Source organism: Danaus plexippus, chromosome 10 (genome assembly GCF_018135715.1).
Source record: "Danaus plexippus chromosome 10, MEX_DaPlex, whole genome shotgun sequence".
Taxonomy (NCBI): Eukaryota; Metazoa; Arthropoda; class Insecta; order Lepidoptera; family Nymphalidae; genus Danaus; species Danaus plexippus.
In genome coordinates, this window is record NC_083543.1 from 4,556,792 (window position 1) to 4,578,500 (window position 21,709).

At 30.7% G+C, this 21,709-nt stretch overlaps 2 protein-coding genes and 1 long non-coding RNA gene across 4 annotated transcripts; 2 read left to right on the forward strand and 1 right to left on the reverse strand.

Annotated features, from left to right (window-relative positions):
• Positions 1 to 47: 47 nt before the first annotated feature.
• LOC116766875 (pyruvate kinase-like) lies at positions 48 to 7,877 on the forward strand. The gene is given in 10 exon segments (XM_061521624.1): positions 48 to 166; positions 5,388 to 5,614; positions 5,703 to 5,937; positions 5,940 to 6,025; positions 6,108 to 6,257; positions 6,349 to 6,459; positions 6,666 to 6,908; positions 7,062 to 7,284; positions 7,455 to 7,644; positions 7,788 to 7,877. Coding segments are annotated over 10 exon segments (1,629 nt in total). The 5' UTR covers positions 48 to 51; the 3' UTR covers positions 7,837 to 7,877.
• Positions 7,878 to 8,493: 616 nt separating this feature from the next.
• On the forward strand, positions 8,494 to 14,480 carry LOC116766880 (pyruvate kinase-like). Its single transcript, XM_032657022.2, has 9 exons — positions 8,494 to 8,584; positions 8,664 to 8,796; positions 9,065 to 9,288; positions 9,442 to 9,771; positions 11,365 to 11,511; positions 11,722 to 11,823; positions 11,927 to 12,172; positions 12,314 to 12,536; positions 12,867 to 14,480. Exons 1-9 carry the CDS (start codon positions 8,546 to 8,548, stop codon positions 13,049 to 13,051), a joined length of 1,629 nt encoding a protein of 542 aa, XP_032512913.2. The 5' UTR covers positions 8,494 to 8,545; the 3' UTR covers positions 13,052 to 14,480.
• A 2,246-nt stretch (positions 14,481 to 16,726) lies between these two features.
• LOC116766925 (uncharacterized) lies at positions 16,727 to 18,836 on the reverse strand. 2 transcript variants are annotated; one of them, XR_009752692.1, is made up of 3 exons: positions 18,371 to 18,836; positions 17,770 to 17,979; positions 16,727 to 17,470 (listed from the first exon to the last, which is right to left on the reverse strand). It is a non-coding gene; the product is annotated as an uncharacterized LOC116766925 (long non-coding RNA). The 2 variants fall into 2 exon arrangements; XR_004353279.2 differs by having other exon boundaries at positions 18,313 to 18,377.
• Positions 18,837 to 21,709: the final 2,873 nt, after the last annotated feature.

The window sequence follows — 21,709 nt, forward strand, 5'->3', positions numbered from 1 at the left end:
AAGAACTTTGATTTATTTTGATACATAATAAGAAACAGTTATTTATAGGCTATGTATATCCATAGAAAGCAAATAAAGCAAGCGTTAGATCAGCGTTTGTGGACAAAGCACTCGACTTCTTCCATCGGATATCCACAGATCGTGCCTCTGGATTCTGAAGTATCAGGTAATATTGACTAGTCAAGTATCGGTCGCTGATTTCACCGTAAATCAGACGCGCAATAAAAATAGCTTACTTTAAGAATATTGTGTCACTATAATATAAATCTTAATTATAGTGACTTTATTTATCTATTTGTTCATAATCTGTGTCAAAATTTTACAAATAATTCGACGGTATTAGAGATATTTATATTAATGATAAAATAAAATTGTTAAGCAGAAAACATAAACCAAAATATTTTAGATAAAAAAATGTTGTTTTTTAATGCTCTGTTCAGGTAATATATATAATGGAAAACATATTTCGTACTATCAACATCTTTGGACATCTCAATGTTTATTCTATCTTCTTCAAGTATGTTATAAGTAAATAAAACTTTTAACTATCTGAGCAATACTTTTAAAACGAATTTACGTAGCTCCGTTTAATTGTCCATTAGTCAACGAAACGACCAATTACGCGTCCATTAGCGTGAAAACACTCGGGATGATAATAAAAAGTTTAACGGCGCTTGTTTAAAAACGTTCAAACGCGTTTGAACGCTGTAAATTGACTTAATGATACATCGGTCACTAAACGGACAAAAAATTAAATTAACCTCTTAAACATCAATATACTATACAAAATAAGTATCATTCTATTTAGTTAATACTTGTATATTTATTTCATAATACAAAGTAACGCCCGTATATAAAGTAGTGACGTCAAACATTGTGATATATGAACGTATGTATACGAACGGGCGTGAAACTCTCTAATAGCAATTTCGACGGTAAATAGGACGTCGCGCTAGGAACCTACTTTACAAGAATTCCAATAATGAAATGAGCCACAGCCTCCTGCCTTCTTAACATATTTCTCAAAGCTGGCACTTTAATGCACTTACTTACATCATTTTTCTGAATTGACGGATACATTATTATTTTATAAAAACAAAATAACAACAAAAGAAATCATACCTAATATTCCTTGTCTTGTACAAATGTGTAGGAACAAAATTATCTGCTCAAATATTAAACATATTTCGTTATTTAATTCTCAAACCGCAACGTGAGAAATAACAGTAATACAAAGAAAATATTATTATAATTTCGAAGTCTGGCATCAGAACGATGCAACTTACGAAAACATTTTGTCGTTGGCGCCATGTTGTTTCTAACTCCCCTAGACCATTTATTTTCTCCTGCATGCAGTTAGACATTGTTTTCGTCGTGATTTTCACGGCTCACACAACAGTTATATCTGAATAAAAAACATTGACATGCATTTTATTGAACAATAACTTTCAACAAAGGTTTGAAAACTCAAACAAGATTTTAAAAAGATTCTTTAAACATATAGCGATATTTTATATCGCTACATGTTTACAGTCTAAAGTTTTAAAAAGTCTTTGATATAAAAAAGAAGACACAATTATTATGTGCATAAGAATTTTTGGTAAACGAATTGCGTAAAGTCTAACATTGTCTAAAACTCATACACCACCGAAACATGTTAGTAAGTAGCAATTGCTTTATTTCTGAAAATATACTTTTACATTCGTAAGAAAATGAGGCTCGTGTATTAGCTAAAGCGTAAACAGTGAAGGCTTCTTTACGTGTCAGGAATCCCTTCAGAACGTCAGACACATTAACACACCGTACTTGATTTCACATAAGAAAAACATACATTAATCTACCATATCTATATAATTATATAACAGGTTTTCGTGATGACTTACTAGTTAAAAGTGGTTTTATATATTTTATTAAGAAAAAAAAAACAATACTAATAGTACCGTATAGTTTTCGAAATAAGTTATTTAAATTTGTGATACGATGTTTATACACAAAATGATCAAACATTACAGTTAAGAATTATTGCTATGTAATTAAGATATATTTCCAATCAATCTCCAATCACTAAATTCATATGAAACTGAATAAGGTTATATTAGAGACATTTCGCGTACACTCTATGATATTACGTTGAAGAGATTTTCAAACTTCTCACTTTGGGCAACATGTCAGCATTACTGTTAAACTTCTAAAGTTATATAATATATACGCTCATTTGCGGCTTTACCACCTAAGTTTTATCCCTCGTAATATATTTAGGTCACCAAAGGGATTTTGCTCTGTTTATTTATTTTGACTTTAATCAACCGAATTCATGACTTCCAAATAAAATTCTGTGCGTTGCTGTCTCAACAATATAAAGGTTTCGTTATTTTATGGAAAGTTTATAAAATATGATAATATTACACATTGTGGCACAAATTAATGTACATAGAATTGTTAGAAAAAATTATCTTAAGGATTTTTTACGCCAGAGGGCCGTAAGGCACATAATATACGTAATTAGACATTAATTAAACTGCCATTGCAATTAGTGAAGCTTAACGACTCCCCGTTTAGGACAGCCTCAGAGAAATTAACTGGGAAACACCCCTACTACAAGACATAATAAATTCTTTCTAAATTATTTATACCTACTTTTAATTACGAACTTCTATACTACTTCTGCATGCAACTCACACAGTTGTGTCACTTGTTGGCATTCTGCAATGTGAAAGCACTTGCATTCGTCAAGTTATTTACTTTTTGTCTGAGTCTTGAGTCATAAAAAGCATTTTTTTTTTTCTGAACTGTTCCTACCACTATTAGTGATTTATCCATGAGGAAATACATTCTTTGTTATGGGTCAAGTTAATTTTGATCTACAGTTTCATGTAAGATTATGCTTAAATTTATACGTGATATCATTAACAAAGGTATAGTTAATCAGGGTATTCGGTTATGGTGGGTGAGCTTAGGGCTTAAGGACTTAAGGGCTTAGGTGCGGTTTTTTTGTTACAATTCAAATAGGGTAATTTGATCCATCCTTTCGTTTTTCGATTGAAAGAAATTGATAGACCTGGAATGTGGAACTTTAACCTTCATAAGAGAATTTGTTTGATTTATCGGAAGTTTATTTTATGTTACTAAATCTCTCCGTAAGTACCTGATATTTAAATCCATTTAATATTAAAATAATTATTTTTACAAATAATACGTTCTGAATATAACAATAAAAAAATTATGAATTCTACTTAAAGAGTATAAAACAAAAAATTGTTTGATACGTTCGAAACAAACATTGTGTTAAATAATTTCATCTATAAATCTGACGCCTTCTCATATGTCATAGTACGAGTAATTGTAACTAATTATGTGGCACACAATGACTGTGTCTTACTTGTTCAATACCTTCTAAGGAGACGTATTTTAAATGAAGTTGTATTTAAATAATTAATTACTACGAGGGTCCGATGCTAACATCGACTAAGTCTGCTAACATTGTAAATAAGTAAGCATAGTTGGTATGTTAGCTTCAAATTCTCCCACTAAAGTCCAACAAGCCGATAACTAACTAAGTTATAAATATTTTGTTAGCTCTCGTTGATTTTCAACTCTATAGAAGTTGCCTAGAAGTTGTTCTACTCCACAAGTACCGACCGAGACGGTGCTGACGATATAAAGCAAGATTAGACATCAAACCTATAACATTCTATCATATTAAACTTTCAATTTCCTTCTCCGTTCACATATTTTCTATTTATTATACCTGGTTATATTCAATACTATCACGTTCATATTTCTTTCAAACGAAATACCTGTACGTGTACCTGTAACAGTTTTATCTAAATATGTGATGACCAATCATGACAAAGTTACATGTAATAGGAAATAAACAAAATATATTAACTTAATTCCTTTTTCTATATTAGTTTTTTATTCATAATGGTTTTTGAGAGAGAGTGTTTAAAATGACGGTAAAACCAAAGTTTTCCATATAGTTAAAGAGTTGAGGCACAGAATATTTCAAGTATTGTTATCCCTGAGATACTTTTCGTCACAAATCATACATTTAAGGTATACACCTGGGTAATCAAAAACATACAGCCGGAGAGCGGAGATAAGGGTTTTTTGGATCTCGACTTTATCCATAATTCAGGGAATCCTCCTTTAGGAATAGCCGGTCTGAAGACGTTGAGATAGCCAGAAGTAGTTTCTGCAACTGGGAATAATTCGATGAGACGAGACTTAGACGTTTTTTGTAACTAAAACTTTCACAATTTAAGACTTGTAAGATAAGATGTAGGTTCCTATATAGTACGAACTAAAATAATAGTATGAAATATTAGTGAATATTTGACATTGCAAATACTTTATTTCCTATGGTTATCCTATCCAAATAATAATTAATAGACGGAGCCAAACTGACCGGAATTGTAAAAATAAATCTTGGAAGACAAGGAAGTGTGCACGTTGACTAAAAATCAACATTGCCACAGCGACCCTTGTTTGTCCATTAGCTAGCGACAGAACAAACACAAAGCGATTCGTTGCCAGGGATTCTATTGTTACGCTTTGTCACTTTTTTCTCAGCTTCTTGATTATAGGAAAAATCTATCGGGAGGGATTGTGTACAATAAACATTATTGTGAAACAGCAGGGAAACATTTTAATCTCTCTTTCGTATTTATTTTAAAAAAATCTCCAAAGTAAAATGTGTCATGTTAATATTACAGTTTCTGCTGTAATAGAATTTACAAAGTCGTGATATAGCTTGAAATGAAATACTCGTATATTGGCAAAACTGTCAAATAGTGTGAGTAATACGAAGTATCCACTTGGCTGGTAGCCATATCAATTGGCTAACTGTATAATATTACCCTAAATCCCCATATAAGAATGTGTATCGACTTACATATAGTTATTATGTTGATCAATTGACTGCATCACTATAAATACTTTCATTAATGTGAAAGAAACTGATATTTTAAGTGAAACAATATGTTAAAGCATTTATATATAGTAAACATATCATTAATGGTAAGAAAAAGAAAAAGAAAAGAGGTACAATATAAATATAACTGTCAATAAATTGACTATATTAATCTGTCTTGTGTGAAGTTTTATAAAAGTCTTTAAGATATTTTTAAAATATACACAACGCGTTTATAATATATCTTTATAGTTTTTTAAAATGTCTGAAAAACTTCCTGAAATTATTACGTTCTCAGATGTAGACATAACAAATCCTTTGATTCTAAAACAACCACCTTATAGGTTTCGGAGGTGTTCCATCATCGGCTCATTAGGTATTTTATCTCTGGTTATTGATAAGAATTTAATTTTAAAAGAAAAATCGTAACAAAAAGAGAATGTTTGAATGAAAATATAAAATACAATCTTTACAGCGGATCCTCATATCACAGTTGTTGAGATACAAAATTTATTGGAAGCTGGAATGAGTCTAGTGAAGATTAAAATAGCACAAAATAGCAAGGGTCAAAGTCTACGATTACTTGGGAAAATCGACAAAGCTACACTTGCCTGTTGTACTAAATATGGCGTCACAAACTGGCCAGTTGCCACGTGTATTGAATTAAAGACTTGTATCGTTAATACCGGTACTACGGAAGATGTATGCATATCATTTCATCAAAAAACTTTGCGATATTTTCACTTATACTAAATAATTTACAAACATCATTTTATAACTTATATTTCAGCGTACTAAAAACATTTGTCTAAAAGAAAATAGCGAAGTTTTGCTAACATATGACATGGCGAACCTAAATAAATGTAATGATAACAAAATATTTATCGATAACCAATACATTTTAACCGATATAAAAGTAGGTGGGGATATTTTTATTGATGGTAACAATGTTATTATGAAATGTATATCTCGAATTGATCATAATACAATAAAATGCATCGTTACAAAAAACGGTACCTTAAATAACAACAGTGCGCACGGCAAATAAAACATTCAACACCATTGTTAACTAAAGAAGATTTTCAATCGATCATTTTTGCTTTAGAATATCAGGTATAAATATAATATTCAAAAAAAATTAAAAGGAAATAAAAATTATTGCAAATGGTTAAATTTATGTATGTCCACATTGCAGATAGATGTTGTAATTGTTAACTATGTTCGCCAAGCGGATAGTATTAAAGAAATCAAGAAATTTATTAAGTCCAAAAAAGTTAAAAGGCCTGTTATACTCAGTGGAATCTGTACCGAGGAATGTTTAGAAAACATTGATGATATCATAAAGGTTCAAACTTGTAGTAATTTAATTAAATTGAAATACGTACAATTTCATTAATAATAAACAATTTATTGAGAACAAATTAAACCTGTACCAGGAAAGCGATGGAATAATTATGTCAAGAGAATACCTACCGTACGAAACAAAAGCTTCATACATGTATCGTCTCGCAAATATTCAGAAATGGTTATCAGGAAAATGTATACAGGTATTAACAAATCACCGGAATTTGAATTTCGCATTAAATAGAGTTTATTAGAACAAATTCAGAAGAGCTTTTTTATATTTATGAATTATAACTACAGTATAGTATATATGATATTACTGTTTATAGTAAAATAAACATTAGAAAACAAAATCATTTATTCCTAATAAATTATTATAATATTCAAATATTTACATTATTTGTTTAAGGCTGGGAAACCTTTTTATATATCTGGTGGTGTTTTTGAAATAGCTTTGAAAACAGGAGAATTTATTGACTGTGAAATATCAGATGTAACAAACGCTCTCATGGATGATGTCAGTGGATTCCTACTCAAGGAAAGTTCGGACTCTTCTGTGACATTTGATGTATTGAAAGGAATTAATGAGTTGTGTTATACTATTGATCCTTTACTCACGAGTAAGTCGAAGTTCCACAGGATAATTGATGAGGTATATATAGTATTTATAATCTTTTTAGTTCAATGTATATTTTTTAGTGTTTCACTAAACACAAAACAGTTAACCAAATGTTCTTCACATTTTAGCCTAATCCAAATTGTTTTACCGATGTCATATAATACAAAACTTAATCAATTTTCTTAGGTGAAAATGCCCGTCAATGCAGCAGAAGCTGCTGTTATCGCTTGTGCAACAGTCGCCAATCAAACACAGGCAAATATTATAGTAATACCGACAGTAAGCGGAACGACAATGAAGTACCTACACTGGATGCGGCCGTCCTGCCTCATTATAACAGTGAGCCCGGAAATCCGTACCACGCGGCTATTACGAACGTACAGGAGTGTTATGCCGCTTTTGTTCACTCGTAGGTTTTATCTTGTGTCCTATTACAGAGCAGATCTGAAAACTGTATTTAATTTTCATTCCAACTCATTTATTTGAAAAATTTACACCAATTAAATATCTACGTAATACGTTAGTGGAAGCAACTTGGTCAGGATTGGACATCTAAACTGGAAATTATTATTTTGTTAGAGGAACAACAAAACGAATGGTCCAAAGCGGTGGAAGCACGTATTTACTTCGCCATAGACTACGCTGTGAACAGAAATTGGCTGATGTATGGCGACACTTACATAACTCTTGAAAGGGGTTCGGAGTCAACCTCCTTCTGTGATACCGTCAGGGTTTGTAAAGTCAGCATTAGCAAGAAAACTTTAGTGGAGTAAGTTAATAACTGTACTAAAATTTAATTGAATTTTTGTATTAATTAAGCGTAAGCAATATAAAACGTAGCGAACACATTATTAACTAATAAAAGTATTCTTAATTATGTAATAAAAATATATAATTAACATTATTTTACAGATGTGAAGATGGAGAAGATCAAAAATTGTCTGAAACTTTTTTATATTAAAATTCTGTAATTTTCCTATGTTAAAAAATAAAAGATATATATAGAAATAGTATTTTGGTATTTTGTTATAGATGATTGATAGTTACATTTATTACACATAGTCTTTATTCATTAAAGGCGGTATTTTTGTATTTAATCTATGACTGAATTACCAAAAATTTCAATTCAGGTATTATTAAAGTGAAGTTTTATCCAGCACTCAAATTTTTTCGTCCTTTTATCGCATGTCGCATTACAGTGGGGCGCAGATTTAGTGTAACATGAAAAGTGCTTGACAGGACAGCAATAATATGAGTAATAAATATATATAAAAGTTTTTAGTATATAGACATGTACTATTGACTGAAATTTTCCCAGTTTCTGTCTATTAGTCTTTGATTAAAAACGCTATTTGACTCTTCTAAAAATATAAAAACCAATGTTTACTATACGAAAAACGTTTCACATAATTTCTTTTTTAATTGTTTCAATTTGCTTAACCAAAAATATATTTCTTTTATAATTATGAAATTAACGACACGGGAGGGTGTTAAAATTCTCAATTGTGCATACTCGTTACTCTTACTTATATGAGCTTAGCATATAAATCCTATAGATGGGTAAGATATTTGCTTTCACACCTCCGTATGACTTTTCGTTGTCTATTAAGACTTTTCTTGTCATTGTATATTTTCAAACATTTTTTATTTATTATACAATAAACAAAATAATGGTCTGGCCCACAGAATTTGATGTTAAACTGGATGAGGTAAGTTTAAACAATGCGTACAATAATTATACTTGTCCATATGAGCTCAAAACTATAAACATTAACCTATTAAATTTAGTATGACGCTATGGATTTGCCAGGACAGCAACTGCAATCTGCCCAAGCTAGTACAACTTTAGATCATATTCTAAACCTTAATATTAGCGCTCCAGCTGGTTGTCAGCGTCTCACTGGGATTATTTCATTTATGGGTAAAACTTTAAAATTTAATAAAAATATATAAATAGTGGTTTTTTAACGGTGGCCCAACCTTGAAGAATTCAATGAATATACTTATAAGCAGCAATCGTCTAAATTAATATTTGTAAAGTAGTCCATAGGCGTATCCGTTTTAATAGAAATCATATCATTGTATTTTACATTCTTTTTTTTACTATAACTGTAATGTGATGCTTGGTTATGAGATCATCTTGTTTAGTTTGTTTTATCAACGTTTCTTAAATATAATTTTTATTTTAGGTAAATCAACATACGACGTAGAAGTCATGCAGAAAATGATAGCTGCTGGTATGAACATCGCACTTCTTAACCTTTCATTTGGTAACAAGGAGGAACACATGGAAACCATAAAGAATCTTCGTGAAGCAGTTAAAAATTATAGCGTGAAATGTGGAAAAAAATATCCATTGGCAATTGGTGCAAGACTCCCTGGTCGAAAAATAAGAACTGGTTGTATTGCTGATGTAATTAATACCCTTTAACTATTTGTGCTATAGACATTAACTCTGTATCGAATTGTCATGGCACTAATGGCAGAAAAATATTCAATAACCATCCAGGACGGGTCAAGAACCCATATAAATTATAAAATAAATGTAGATCAATATTTTTTCTAGACTTTCGGTGAAACTGTCGAACTTAAGACGGGTGAAGTGGTACGTCTAACGACGGATGAAACCTATAAAGACAGATGTTCTAACTACACTGTGTACATAGACTTCATGCATTTCGCCGAACAAATGGATAAAGGGAACCTGGTTCTATTGGACAATGAAACTATTAAACTTAAAGTTGAAATGATATCTGCCACGACATTAACTTGCAAAATTGAAAGAGGTGGTTTCCTAGGCTCCTATAAGGATGTCTTCGTTCCTAATGTCACATTTGATATGCCAAACTATTCTGAACATGATAAAGAATATATTGATATGGCCATTCATATGCAAGTGAGTATTACTTATGTTACAGTTGATACCGCGGCTTCAACTGCTTCGATTAAAATATTAACAAAGCTTTCTTCTGTGCCAGAAAACACACACCATATCAACATGTATCTCTTAGAAAAAAATTGTCTTTAAATTTTAATAACTTTCTATTAAATGAAAATATTAGAATGGGCCAGTTGGCTTTAAAACTTTAACTATAGACCTCTATGCTTTTATTTTTATAGAATAAAAATATTACAAACTAGCTTTTACCCGCGACTCCATCCGCGTGAACATCAGAGTTGTTCTCTGCCTCTACGGCTACTAAATCAGAACTGCACTCTAGGGTTCCACCCGGGTGGTGTTGATATCGGGATCGAAATAAAAGTAAAAAAAAATAACACTACGGCCACTGAACCTGAACTGCACTTTATGGTTTCACTCTTATACTTTTGGGATCGGGGTCGGAATCGGGATTCGGGATTCGGGATAAAAGGTAGCATATGTCTTCCTCCAAGGTTCCATATATGATATATCGCTATACCAAAATTCATCATAATCGATACAGCGGTTTAGGCGTTAAAATGACACAAACAGAGAGAGTTACTTTCGCATTTTTAATATTAGCCGGGATACTATTCGAAGATCTTAATTGTACTTAAGTTATTTGATGATTTCAATGATAATTTTGTTCACAATGAAATACTAAAGTTTCATATTAGGTACATTATGTTGATAAAACTCTTTGGCAAATAATTCATTATTAGGTAACATTCTCAGCGTCTTATACTCGTGATAACTTCTAAACAAAATGTCCGATTGGGATTAAACAAAAATAATTTTACTTCTAAATAAATTCCCTTGATAAGATAACGATTAATTTGGGTTAGGATTAATATTACGACACGCATTTAACGTAGTTTATTTCTTAAGACGATTTAATAACATTCTCTCTCAGACACATTCTCTCGGACATTTTTCTAGATCCTAATGGGTATACCTATAAACCCGTACTACATTATTTTGTTGTATTGTCCATAGTTTTTGCGGCGCACACATATATAGGTTTTCGATTTTACAAAGCAGCTATTTTCTTACGGATCTCTAATTTTTATGAATAAAATATAGCCTATAGCCTTCCTCGATAAATGAACTATCTAACACAAAAATAATTTTCCAATTTGAACTAGTAGCTCCTGAGATTAGCGCTATTAAACAAACTCTTTAGCTTTATAATATTAGTATAAATATCACAATCTAATACACGATGTTTTTTACATAGAATAAAAAAAAATACTTCTTTCACATTATTTTAATAATGATAAATTAAACATACTTAAGAGATGTATGTACCTAACACAAATACATAATTAAACTAAATATTAGAAACTTACTTACTTTTAAAACACATCATATTTCTCACAAAATACATTCTATATTTTAATTACTTTGTATTTTATAACTTCTATTGCGTTTTTTTATTATTCAATTAATTACTTAAACAACCTTTATATTAATTAAACGATCAAAGTCCCATTTCTGTGTTATAATTGAAAACCAGAAAATTTTATAAGAAAAATTGTGATAATGAAATAAAGTGTCAATTCCTTTTAGTTGGACATTCTTGTCGCGTCTTTCGTAAACTCGTCTAATACTATTACTGAGCTCAGGCTCCTAATGGGAGAGAAAGGAAAGAAAATAGCTATTGTTGCCAACATCCAAACTATTCAAGGTTTTCACAACTTCGATGACATTCTATCGGTAAGTGCCGTGAGTGAGTACTAATAAGTGTTATGGAGTGCGAACTTTTATGTTAGTTATAAGGGTTCATCCTTTTATGAGATATTTACCTTTACCTCGAAAATGTCGTAAAATATTCACACATATATTGCAAATGTAAAAGAATCTTCCACTTTAGTTTGTCCGTAAAAATAGTAAAGATATATTTTTTACATCATATTTCATTTTCAGGCTGCCAATGGCATAATGATAACACGACAAGAATTAGGTTCTGATATAACTCCAAAGAAGTTAGTAATAGCACAGAAAAATATGATAGCTCGTGCAAACATGGTATTTTAATTATCCTTCTAAATTTCATATAAATTCAAGATATTAACAAATATATTTGAATTTATTTTATTGGAAATATTATTACAAAAATTGTGATTTCCAGGCAAACATTCCGATATGTGTGAGTGCGCATTTGTTAAGTAGCATGCGTCACAACAGTATACCTCTTAGAGCAGAATTATTGGATATTGCAAACTGTATCCTTGATGGCGCTGATGCCCTGGTACTCTCAGCAGAAACTGCCGTGGGAGATTATCCTGTTGACACTGTAGAATGCATGGCTACTACATGCAAAGAAGCTGAAGCCTGTGTTTGGACTAAACAAGTTTTTCATGATATGTTTGATAAGGTATTTAACAAATTATTTTATTTAGAACGTATAATAGAAATGTATTATATCTTAAATTGTATTTCGAGTAAATTTATTTAATATGAAAAGTGATACACATATGTTCTGGAAGCTATTTGTGAAATATTAATTGTCTATCAGACTCCGCAACCTTGTGATCAAGCAACGGGCACTGCACTAGCTGCAGTGATTGCAGCGCAACGTTGTCTTGCTGCTGTCATAGTTGTTATTACAACTTCTGGTAAATCTGCACAAATAGTTGCCAAATATCGACCACGGTGCCCCATTATTGCACTTACAAGGTATGCTGCTATTGCCAGAAGTCTACATATGTGGAGAGGAATAATACCGTTGATATATGAAGGTGAGAGAATAATTTAGAAGACATTAGAACAATTTTGTAATTTCCTCATTATTACCTAAACATTATCTGAGTCGGTACACTATTTTCACTGATTAGACATTATTAACTTGACAAACAAAAGAATAATAATTGCAAAAGTATACTTAGATTAGTATTTCTTTTATATTATTGGATTATTTTATTTTACGATGGAGACAATAATGAATTTATATAAAAAATTAAAATAAAATTTCCCTAATGCTCAGGACAATCTAGCTTTCACTTCATGGAATGGTTCAACAACTGGTTCTAGGAATGATTCCGTATTTTTACTTTATTTTTTGTCTGCAGCTGGACCGGCTGTGGATTGGCAAATGGATTTGGAAAATCGCGTACACTTTTGCACTAAATGGGCAATGGAGCAGGGCTTTTTGAGAATTGGGGATGCTGTTGTTGTGGTTTCTGGCTGGAGGCAGGGTTCTGGTTATACTAATACCACAAGAATTATTTATACCACTGCTGATACCGCTAACTGATTATTATTTAAGGAAATAATTTAGTCTGCTTTGTTATACATATTATTTTTAGAATTTTATTTAGATTTGTGATATAAGGTTTATATACATAGATGTTATTTAATTTAGGGGCCGTTAAATATTATATTATTTGAACTTAACACAAAATTTAAATTATCTATATTTCGATGTTTTAACGTACGGTTCTCAATCTAGAATTTTAATGAGTTTAAATACTGAGAGACTAATTTCTTAATTCTTTTTGTGTAAGTCGTATTCACTACTGAATTTACGCTGTAACTCGCAGGTGCAATCATTAATCACAGCGAAACTTGAGCTTAAATTATCTCTGACTTTATTATATTAGGTAACTTATTGCATTCTGCAAAAAATTCCTATTCTCCGTATAATTTTATCTGATGATTTTTTTAAGGTTCGCTATTGCACTTATTTTTCATTACTGTTAATTAAAGATAACATCCAAGGCTTGCTTTTGTGTTACTTAATTTAAGTAGTGGGATTTTTTAACATTTTTAATACGTGTACATTTCAAACTCAGACTTCAAATCACCGATACTTACTGAATCTAAATTGTGTGATTTGAAATGACCTCACGGAATTGTCGGGTGACGGAATGCCGGTGATCGGCATCAAAGGGTTAACTGTGCTTGCTGGTAGAGGCAATTTGCAGAGCTCTCTGAGGTGCTCAAATTGAATTTATGTAACCTCGGCTTCACACCAACCACATACAGACCAATCGATATAATATCCGTGTCTAATTCTTTAATAGTGGCAGAAATATAATTACTTTATTACGTCTATAGCCTTTATTAAACCGGAGTTAGTATATCAGTATTTTACTACAAAAACAATGCTTACATACTTTAGTATGCAAGTACTGGCTTAACGAATATTCATGAAAAATTATGGTGGTAAAAAATTTAAGTTTCATAAACTATGTATATCCAGAGTCACAAAAAATATTAAAATTTAATAAAACAACAATATTATCCGCGATCTTTATATAAATATCAGTATATGGTTTTGTCTGTACATTGTACATAACATTTTATATATTGCAACTGTTTTTAACGGACAGAAAATGTGTCTTTACTTTTGTAGACTAAATTAGAAATACCTTTTGTCTGTATGTCACAGACTAATATAACCGCTCGCACGTCCCGCACCGCGCCTAGCCAAAAGGTATCGTTATAGCCATTGCGGCTATACGATAGATGACTTAAAGCTTTGCTTGAGAATTCTCTTTGCTCATTTTCTATAAACCAAGTCAAATATTTGAAACGATTTATAACTTTCACATACATTCTGAAAGAAGAACTAATGTTATCTTATAAAAATAAAATATTTTATTGTACTTGTATTTAATTAAAATTATCAATAATACTTTCACTGTACAACTACGTATACAATAATGAGATCTAAGATTCATCATCACATCCCGTCTGCCCGTGATCACGTACTTTGCAGCAACCGAAACGTTGGGAGGATGTAGTTTTTAAAATAATAAAATACGCGTAATCATCCGAAAAATATTAGTTTCATTTATACGTATACATTTATTCCAAAGATATATTTTTAAAAATGATACCATTATTTTCAATTTTTCATAGTAATTTTTTAGAATACTTTTTTAGTTTCAACTTCATCAAATGTCGTCAATCTGATAGTTTAAACTCTCGAGCACAGTTTACCTAACGCCAACTATTCGCGATATGCATTTACATTGGTGCTACAAAGGTAACTTTGGGAAACATATCGTCTGGGGCGGATGCAATTACATCAGTTAGAGAGCTGGACAAATGTAGACAGCTATTGTCAAAGGTCCGAAAAAGGTGCAATTTACACAGGGTTCAGAGAATTGAATTTTGTTATCTGTAATGTTCTTACTCTATATGTTCCTTATTTTTAAATGTTATATTATAAAATTTTCTTGGAACAAATTTTAATGATTGGGAATTTTAATTCAAAAACATATTACGATGTTAGGGAAAGAAAATTATTTATTTTTTGTTGCATTTTTTTAATAGTCAATCCTTTGAAATAATACAAAGATTGAATGAAATATCTCCATAGAATCATCAATGTAAAATTTGATCGATCTACGTTGTCCCCATCCCCAAAACACCGGCGTCCACACCGACGCCTCGCTTTTCAAAGGGCTAATCAATTTACTTCGTGATTCGTTCCAATTTTAAACTTCGCTTTGGCTGTGACCTATTTACGTAATTTCTTAGGAAGTTAAATTCCGATTTTATTGAAACTTTTCCCTTTCTCTACCTTTGTTCGCATTCTTTCAATCTTAATATTTTTTTAAAATAAATTACTATACTATATACATAATACCTACGTGTCGAATTATCAAAATATTCCTTCATTACTTCTACTTAAATTAAATAAAACACTCAAAGAAATTTTAAAATAAAAAGTAATGAACATAACATTGATCTTTAACATTAATAATGATATCTAAGACTTTGAGTACCTATTTAAAATAAACTATGTTTTTTGGATATATTATTCAGAACTTAGTATGTTATAGTATATCCGAAAAAACTTTATTTAATTGAAATATTTAATTATCACCTTGCATTTTTGAAATCGATACTTGAAATAAAATAAATAAACTATGGCTGAACTTCTTTAAACTTTATAAAGATAAAACGATTTTGTGGAGAGAACAACTGCTTAAGTACTTTAATGAGTTTTTCTTTGTTCTTAAGGTTTCAAGGTTTTGCTTTACGAACTGGAGCTTGTGGTTACTTTGTGAAATTATAAATGTGATTTAAAATACTATTTATATATATATATATGTACAATGTATATTTATATCTCTTCTATACCTTATATATTCGTATGTATGTGCGTGCGTGCTTGCGAGAGTGCGTTTAGTGCGTTAGTATTGTAAAAATACTGCTACTACTACTATTTTTGTTATTTCTCTGTCATCATGTTCTACGAGAGCAGTCTAAGATATTTTTTTAAGCCTGCATCTTTCCTTTCCTCCTAGCTTCATTATTTACCTAACTCAGATTGTCTAGCGGAGATTGCCGATAGGTAATGATACCGACATTTGCATGTGACACTATTTATTTGCTCTCACTCATTATTCCTGTTAATTTTGTTGTTTTCGATAAAACATAAGTTTCTCACATATCTAAAATTCGAAAGAACATTTTCTTATAAAAATATTTAAACGAATAGTCGGTTGCATTATTTCATGACTGGAGCTCTCGAATATTTTCAATTTACTGATACGATCTTTCCGATATCGCGATACTGCCAGATTATTTTCTTACAGATACCCTACATAGATTAGCTGTCGTCTCAAGATTTAAGTAATGGTTAAAAAAACAGAGGGCAAAGTCACATTTTGTTAAAACTGTATAATCAACTTTTACAGGCGTCGTGGAGAGGATATCTTAAAGATGACTGGTAGAAAAAATTGCTCTTGTTTAAAAAGTTCATGTTCTTACTGATTTTGTACAACAAAATATGACTTATTTAATTTCCATTCGCCATTTATAATGCTCATTTACTCTTTCACTAAGTGTATTATTTGGAAAAGTTCCATCTCAATTGAACAAAACAATTACTAAGGGGGAAATTTCATTAAACAATTGAACTCAAATTGAGAATATTCGAGTATAATACAAATTATTATAAAACCAGAAAAAATGAAAATCTATTACTATTACATCTAGAAGAAGTAAAAAATAGACTGAAAGAAAAAAATATTAAAGAAAACAAAACGGAAATCTCAATGACAAAAAGTTTTTCAAAAACAGTAAGTGGAGGCGCTCTTTAAGCAATAGGATGACCTGTGACCTACTACATCATACAAGGGAACGCCCTCGGCCACATGGATACATACGAAGAAATGAAAGTAGCAAAACGGGCAAAGAACGAATGAAAAAAATATAAAGGTATGGACAAAAATTATAGCCAGGAATTATTCTATTAGTATTTTAGTAAGGAAAATATATGGTATAAGGAGTTACAATGGAAACCAGTAAACTGGACTGGAAGTACAAGATTTCAGGTAAATTAAATCTATATACATTAAAACCAAACCCACTAATGAAATTTAAATAAAAAAGAGATAATGGCAACAATGTCTCAGATTATGAAAAATAGACACAAACTGCCAGTATTCATTGAACTTACTCAAGCTTCTATATTTTAATTAAAACAAAAACTTTTAACACTAGCAATGTTTACCAACTATATAAGTACGGTAAGTACGATTGAACAAGAGAAATTTTGTTTAGAGCATACCTGTTTATTAAACATTAGCACAAACAGAAGTTTGAAACAAAAGTTAACTTTATACGAATATACGCTTCACTTAATTTAAAACAGTAATTTTCATAAAGTAGACACATCATTCCTGTGTTGCATGAAGTTGAATTAACAAAATCACTGGAATAGAAATAATGAACTTCAAAGATAAAATGAAAAGTAAAAAAAATTATGCCTAATAAAGGTAGCGAACGAAATTGTTGGATCTAAATTGTAGTGCTTACGAGTTAAATGAGATGAAATAATGGAATGGTTATTTTTTACAAACTCGTATTTTTGCAGTATCTTAAAGATTTCAACCAATGGTATTTTATCAATTCATTTGAATTATATTAAACTTTCCCTTTAATGACAAATTGTATAAATACATAAGTAAAACACATAACACGTCACACAATGAAATGATATTATAATCATACCTGCTTTGCAATGTTAATTGCGTTCCGTATGCAATCATTAGAGTTTCCTTTGAAGCGGCGGTAGGCGTCGCGTACGCTTAACAAGGTTAAGTCGGCCATATTGCTTGCTATGGCTCCAACAAGCTTCCAGAATGCACATTAGATAGGTGAGCCGCTCTTAATAGGGTTAGGTACGGGATAAGTTTCAATCCCAGCACCCATTGAGTTACTCTAGAATTGTAAACACCATTATTATGATAAAAATATTTTGTTTCAATTTTTTATTAAACTACCCAACAAGGATTCGTTTTGATACGTACAATTAAAATAAACATCATGAATTTTTTACTTTAATTACTAAAGTAAATTAAGATAACTGTTAATGCTTTGGCAGTTAGCCTGATTTATCAAAACTTAAAACGAATATGCTACATCATTAAAAGCGTTTGAAGCAATAGAAAATTGTTAAGAGTGAAAACATTTATAAATAGGTCGACTCATATAATATTTAGGCTTTTTACATATCTAATTGGAATATGTTTTAATAAATAATACTTAGAAAACCTTCGTTACAGACGAATGGAAATTTTGTAAAACAAGTCAAGATTTGAAACGTTCATACACTTTAGAAGCACAATTTCGCTTCGCCTTTCAATTCAAGTGGTGTTCGAGTCCTTCAAGCGAGCTCTCACAATGATACGGCACAATACGTCCATGATAGCAAACGCTAGCTATTTTCCAACTTTAGTGAGAGGTGCAAAGAATATTCCAACAAATAACTTAATTAATTGAACAACACCTTAAAATCTTATACACCATAGCTATATTAAGGCGCAGAAATATATCCACGCCGTCGCATTTCGGTACATAAAATAACAAAGCTAATGAGGCGAGCTACAATACACTTATATAAAGTTTTAGAAAAGCAGGAATAGTTCTGTGAGTCAGCACTATCACTTGAGTTTAATGATACGTAAGAAAGATCCGTTGCAGACAGAAATCGCGTAAAATAGTTTCGCGTAAAATATTTATACGTTCGTTTAAAGTAATTTGACACATAGAAGAGGTCATAAATACATACATTTTGAAATTTGATATTTTAACATTTTGTCGAGACAGAATATATAGACAATTTTTTTACATTGTCATGTATAAATAGAAAAATTAGACAGCCTAGTTTTATGGCAACACTTTATATATGTATACAGTCTTTAAAAAACTATTTAAATCTTATCTAACTTATATTCTTAAAATAAACATTACTAAAATTTTATCATCTATAAAAAAATATATACTTTGTGCAGAATACAGATAACTTTAAACTTTTAAATCTGTAAAAGAGCTCACATACGAAAAAAACGAGCAATTAGTTGCCAATGAGCTGCCTCACTAATTAACTTGATCACTTTTTATTGCAGACGCTATTTGCATTGGACCATTTTTTCCATTATCAAATAAAACCCATTCTTTGAATTTTTATTTAAATTTTTTTATTTTTTATTCAACACATTTTAAATTATACAGTAATTGTCAGAAATGTATTTACTTGTAGAGTTTTATTCTTATGTTTTCTTTGTAAATAAATACATACAGATATTAAAGTAAATACTAGTTACGTAATTAATAATAGTTTATTTCTTAGTTATATATAATTATAATATAGCTGTGTTTGCTTTTTTAATTTTTTTAATGTTTTGATAATAATTGATAATATGTGACATGCTCAATCTTACGTGAATGCCTTATTAAAACATTGTTTAACGAAGTAGCAATAAGAATAAGTTAATGCTAGCAATATCAAAACTATTTCGTAATGTAAAACTGTACGATGATAATTGCCGGATTGTAGTTTACACCTTGCATCGTTGCGATCGTGCCCGCAACAATGGCAGACTAAATCTGGATTGGAAAATTGAATGTTTGTTTTGGTTTGGATCCTCCAGCCGCATTGCAATCCCGTGGATTGTGGACAAATTCAATTTTCCCGCGCCAATAACAGAAACAATAACTGGACGACTGGCGTCGGATTAGGGGGCGAAGAAATCGAAAATAAACTAACCCTGCTTGTTAAATATTGGCCAATCGCAACATAAAGTCTAATTGACTCTAGGAGGCAAAAACAGCGAGAATCGACAGGTTTCGGCCGCATTTTAGACTGAAATTTAGGAATGAATATTTAACGCATTGTAGTTTTTTTTTTTTCAAATCAAATCTTTTATTAGAATTAAATCTTATTTATTTAGCTCACGAAATAAACACGTCGCCAGTAACTTTTATTCTACGTTATACATATGTTACATATAAAATTTTTATCCTTACATTTTAAATCGCTCAGACTTTCAAGGCAAGAAAATGGCTTACGTTATATACTATCTACAAAACCACTAACACCAAGTCAAAAGTTATTTGAAAACTTCTAAGATATAAAGCTCTGTTGAGATTTCTTCAAGGAGTCAGGCGATAGTATTTGTGTAATAGCTTCCAAGATAACCGGTGCACAGTTGATGTACTTCGACGGCACGTTTCAGGCTCTCTAGGGACATAAACACTATTAAAAGTTTGCCTAACTCTGTGAGAGCACCGACGCTACAAGTTTGTGTTGAGTTTCAATGCGAACACCAAATATCCTAAATAAGTGCTGAACAGTAAATGGATATAATGAAGCATAAAAGATAATGCAATTGATGATAACAAGTGCAGCTTTATATTTGGTTTCACCCTTAGGTATGTGTTCCTGAACGTTTCCATGATATATAGAAAATGTGGACTGAAATGTATCATTTGAATATGCAAATTAAGTATGTAACAATAACTGTCAAATACTACATTTATGAGAATAAAAAAATGGGTTTTGTTTCCTTCTTTAATAGTAAGGTTTAAATTATAATACAATAACTACATCATTTAATAAGAAGAGCTATACGATTTCCAGTTTTTTTTTTTTTATGAACTCTTACGTATATTTGGACAGTAACATTTTCAAAACAATTCCATTTTCATATCTCAGATAGAGACATTGCAAATGAAGCGAAAATATTTACATATTTTCAAATTAATAGATAGCCAGATAGATAGTTTTGAATAGAATGTAGAAACATTTACGTATATTGTTTATCCGTCTAGTCTTTTCACGTAGCTCTGGGATTTGAACAGACGTGGTTTCTTCAAATAACATATATTGAAATATCGCATATTATTACTTTGCCAGTTCCTTTTCAGTTTCGGCAGCATATATCGCATTCCCTAGCGATTTTCTATCCTTAAATTTCCGATGAAAACAAAGAATCCCTGAATATAGGTTCACGGAAGCGGCGAAGTGAAATTTGCATCCTAATTTCCCAGGTGTATATTGTCGAGTCTATTCGTCAGCGATATCAAAAATCGAAATTTATCAAACCATGTTTGACTATACGCTTAATGCAATTGAATATTTCATAAAATGAATTCTACATTTTGTGAACTCTACCTGTAAAATGAGATCGCTTTAAATAAAACATTATAAGCAACAAATCGGCACTTATCTCGCATCGGGCTGCTGAATTATATATTTAAGGTTTGTTTACTACAAGCAAAATAAAGCTAATGATTTTTAAAAAATAAAGCTTGTTATCCATTTGGTTTTAAATGACATTTAATTTAAATTTAAAATCTGGAATGTTCATGACAATAACAAATAATAATATTAACTATGATTATTCACTTCTACCCTTTGTGTCACTAATGAAATATTTAATTATATGAAACTAAAATAAAAAGAGTAAAACTATTTTTATAATCACTCATTATTCATTATAATCAATCGTACAATATATAAATTGCAGTTTTGTTATTCACTAACAAGCTATTGGCGTAATGTAAAGAATTCAATATATCGATAATTTAAGTCTTAACAAACCTACCGGTAGCTATTAATCGATCCCCGAAATCTATGAGTACCGTCATAGAGCCGTTAATAAAACCC

Excerpts from the sequence above, each read along its gene's own strand:
- LOC116766880 (XM_032657022.2), top strand. The coding sequence starts at position 8,546 with ATGGTCTGGCCCACAGAATTTGATGTTAAACTGGATGAG. Across the intron at positions 8,797-9,064 it reads TGGGATTATTTCATTTATGG|GTAAATCAACATACGACGTA; the intron begins GTAAAACTTTAA and ends TTTTTATTTTAG. Across the intron at positions 9,772-11,364 it reads ATATGGCCATTCATATGCAA|TTGGACATTCTTGTCGCGTC; the intron begins GTGAGTATTACT and ends AATTCCTTTTAG.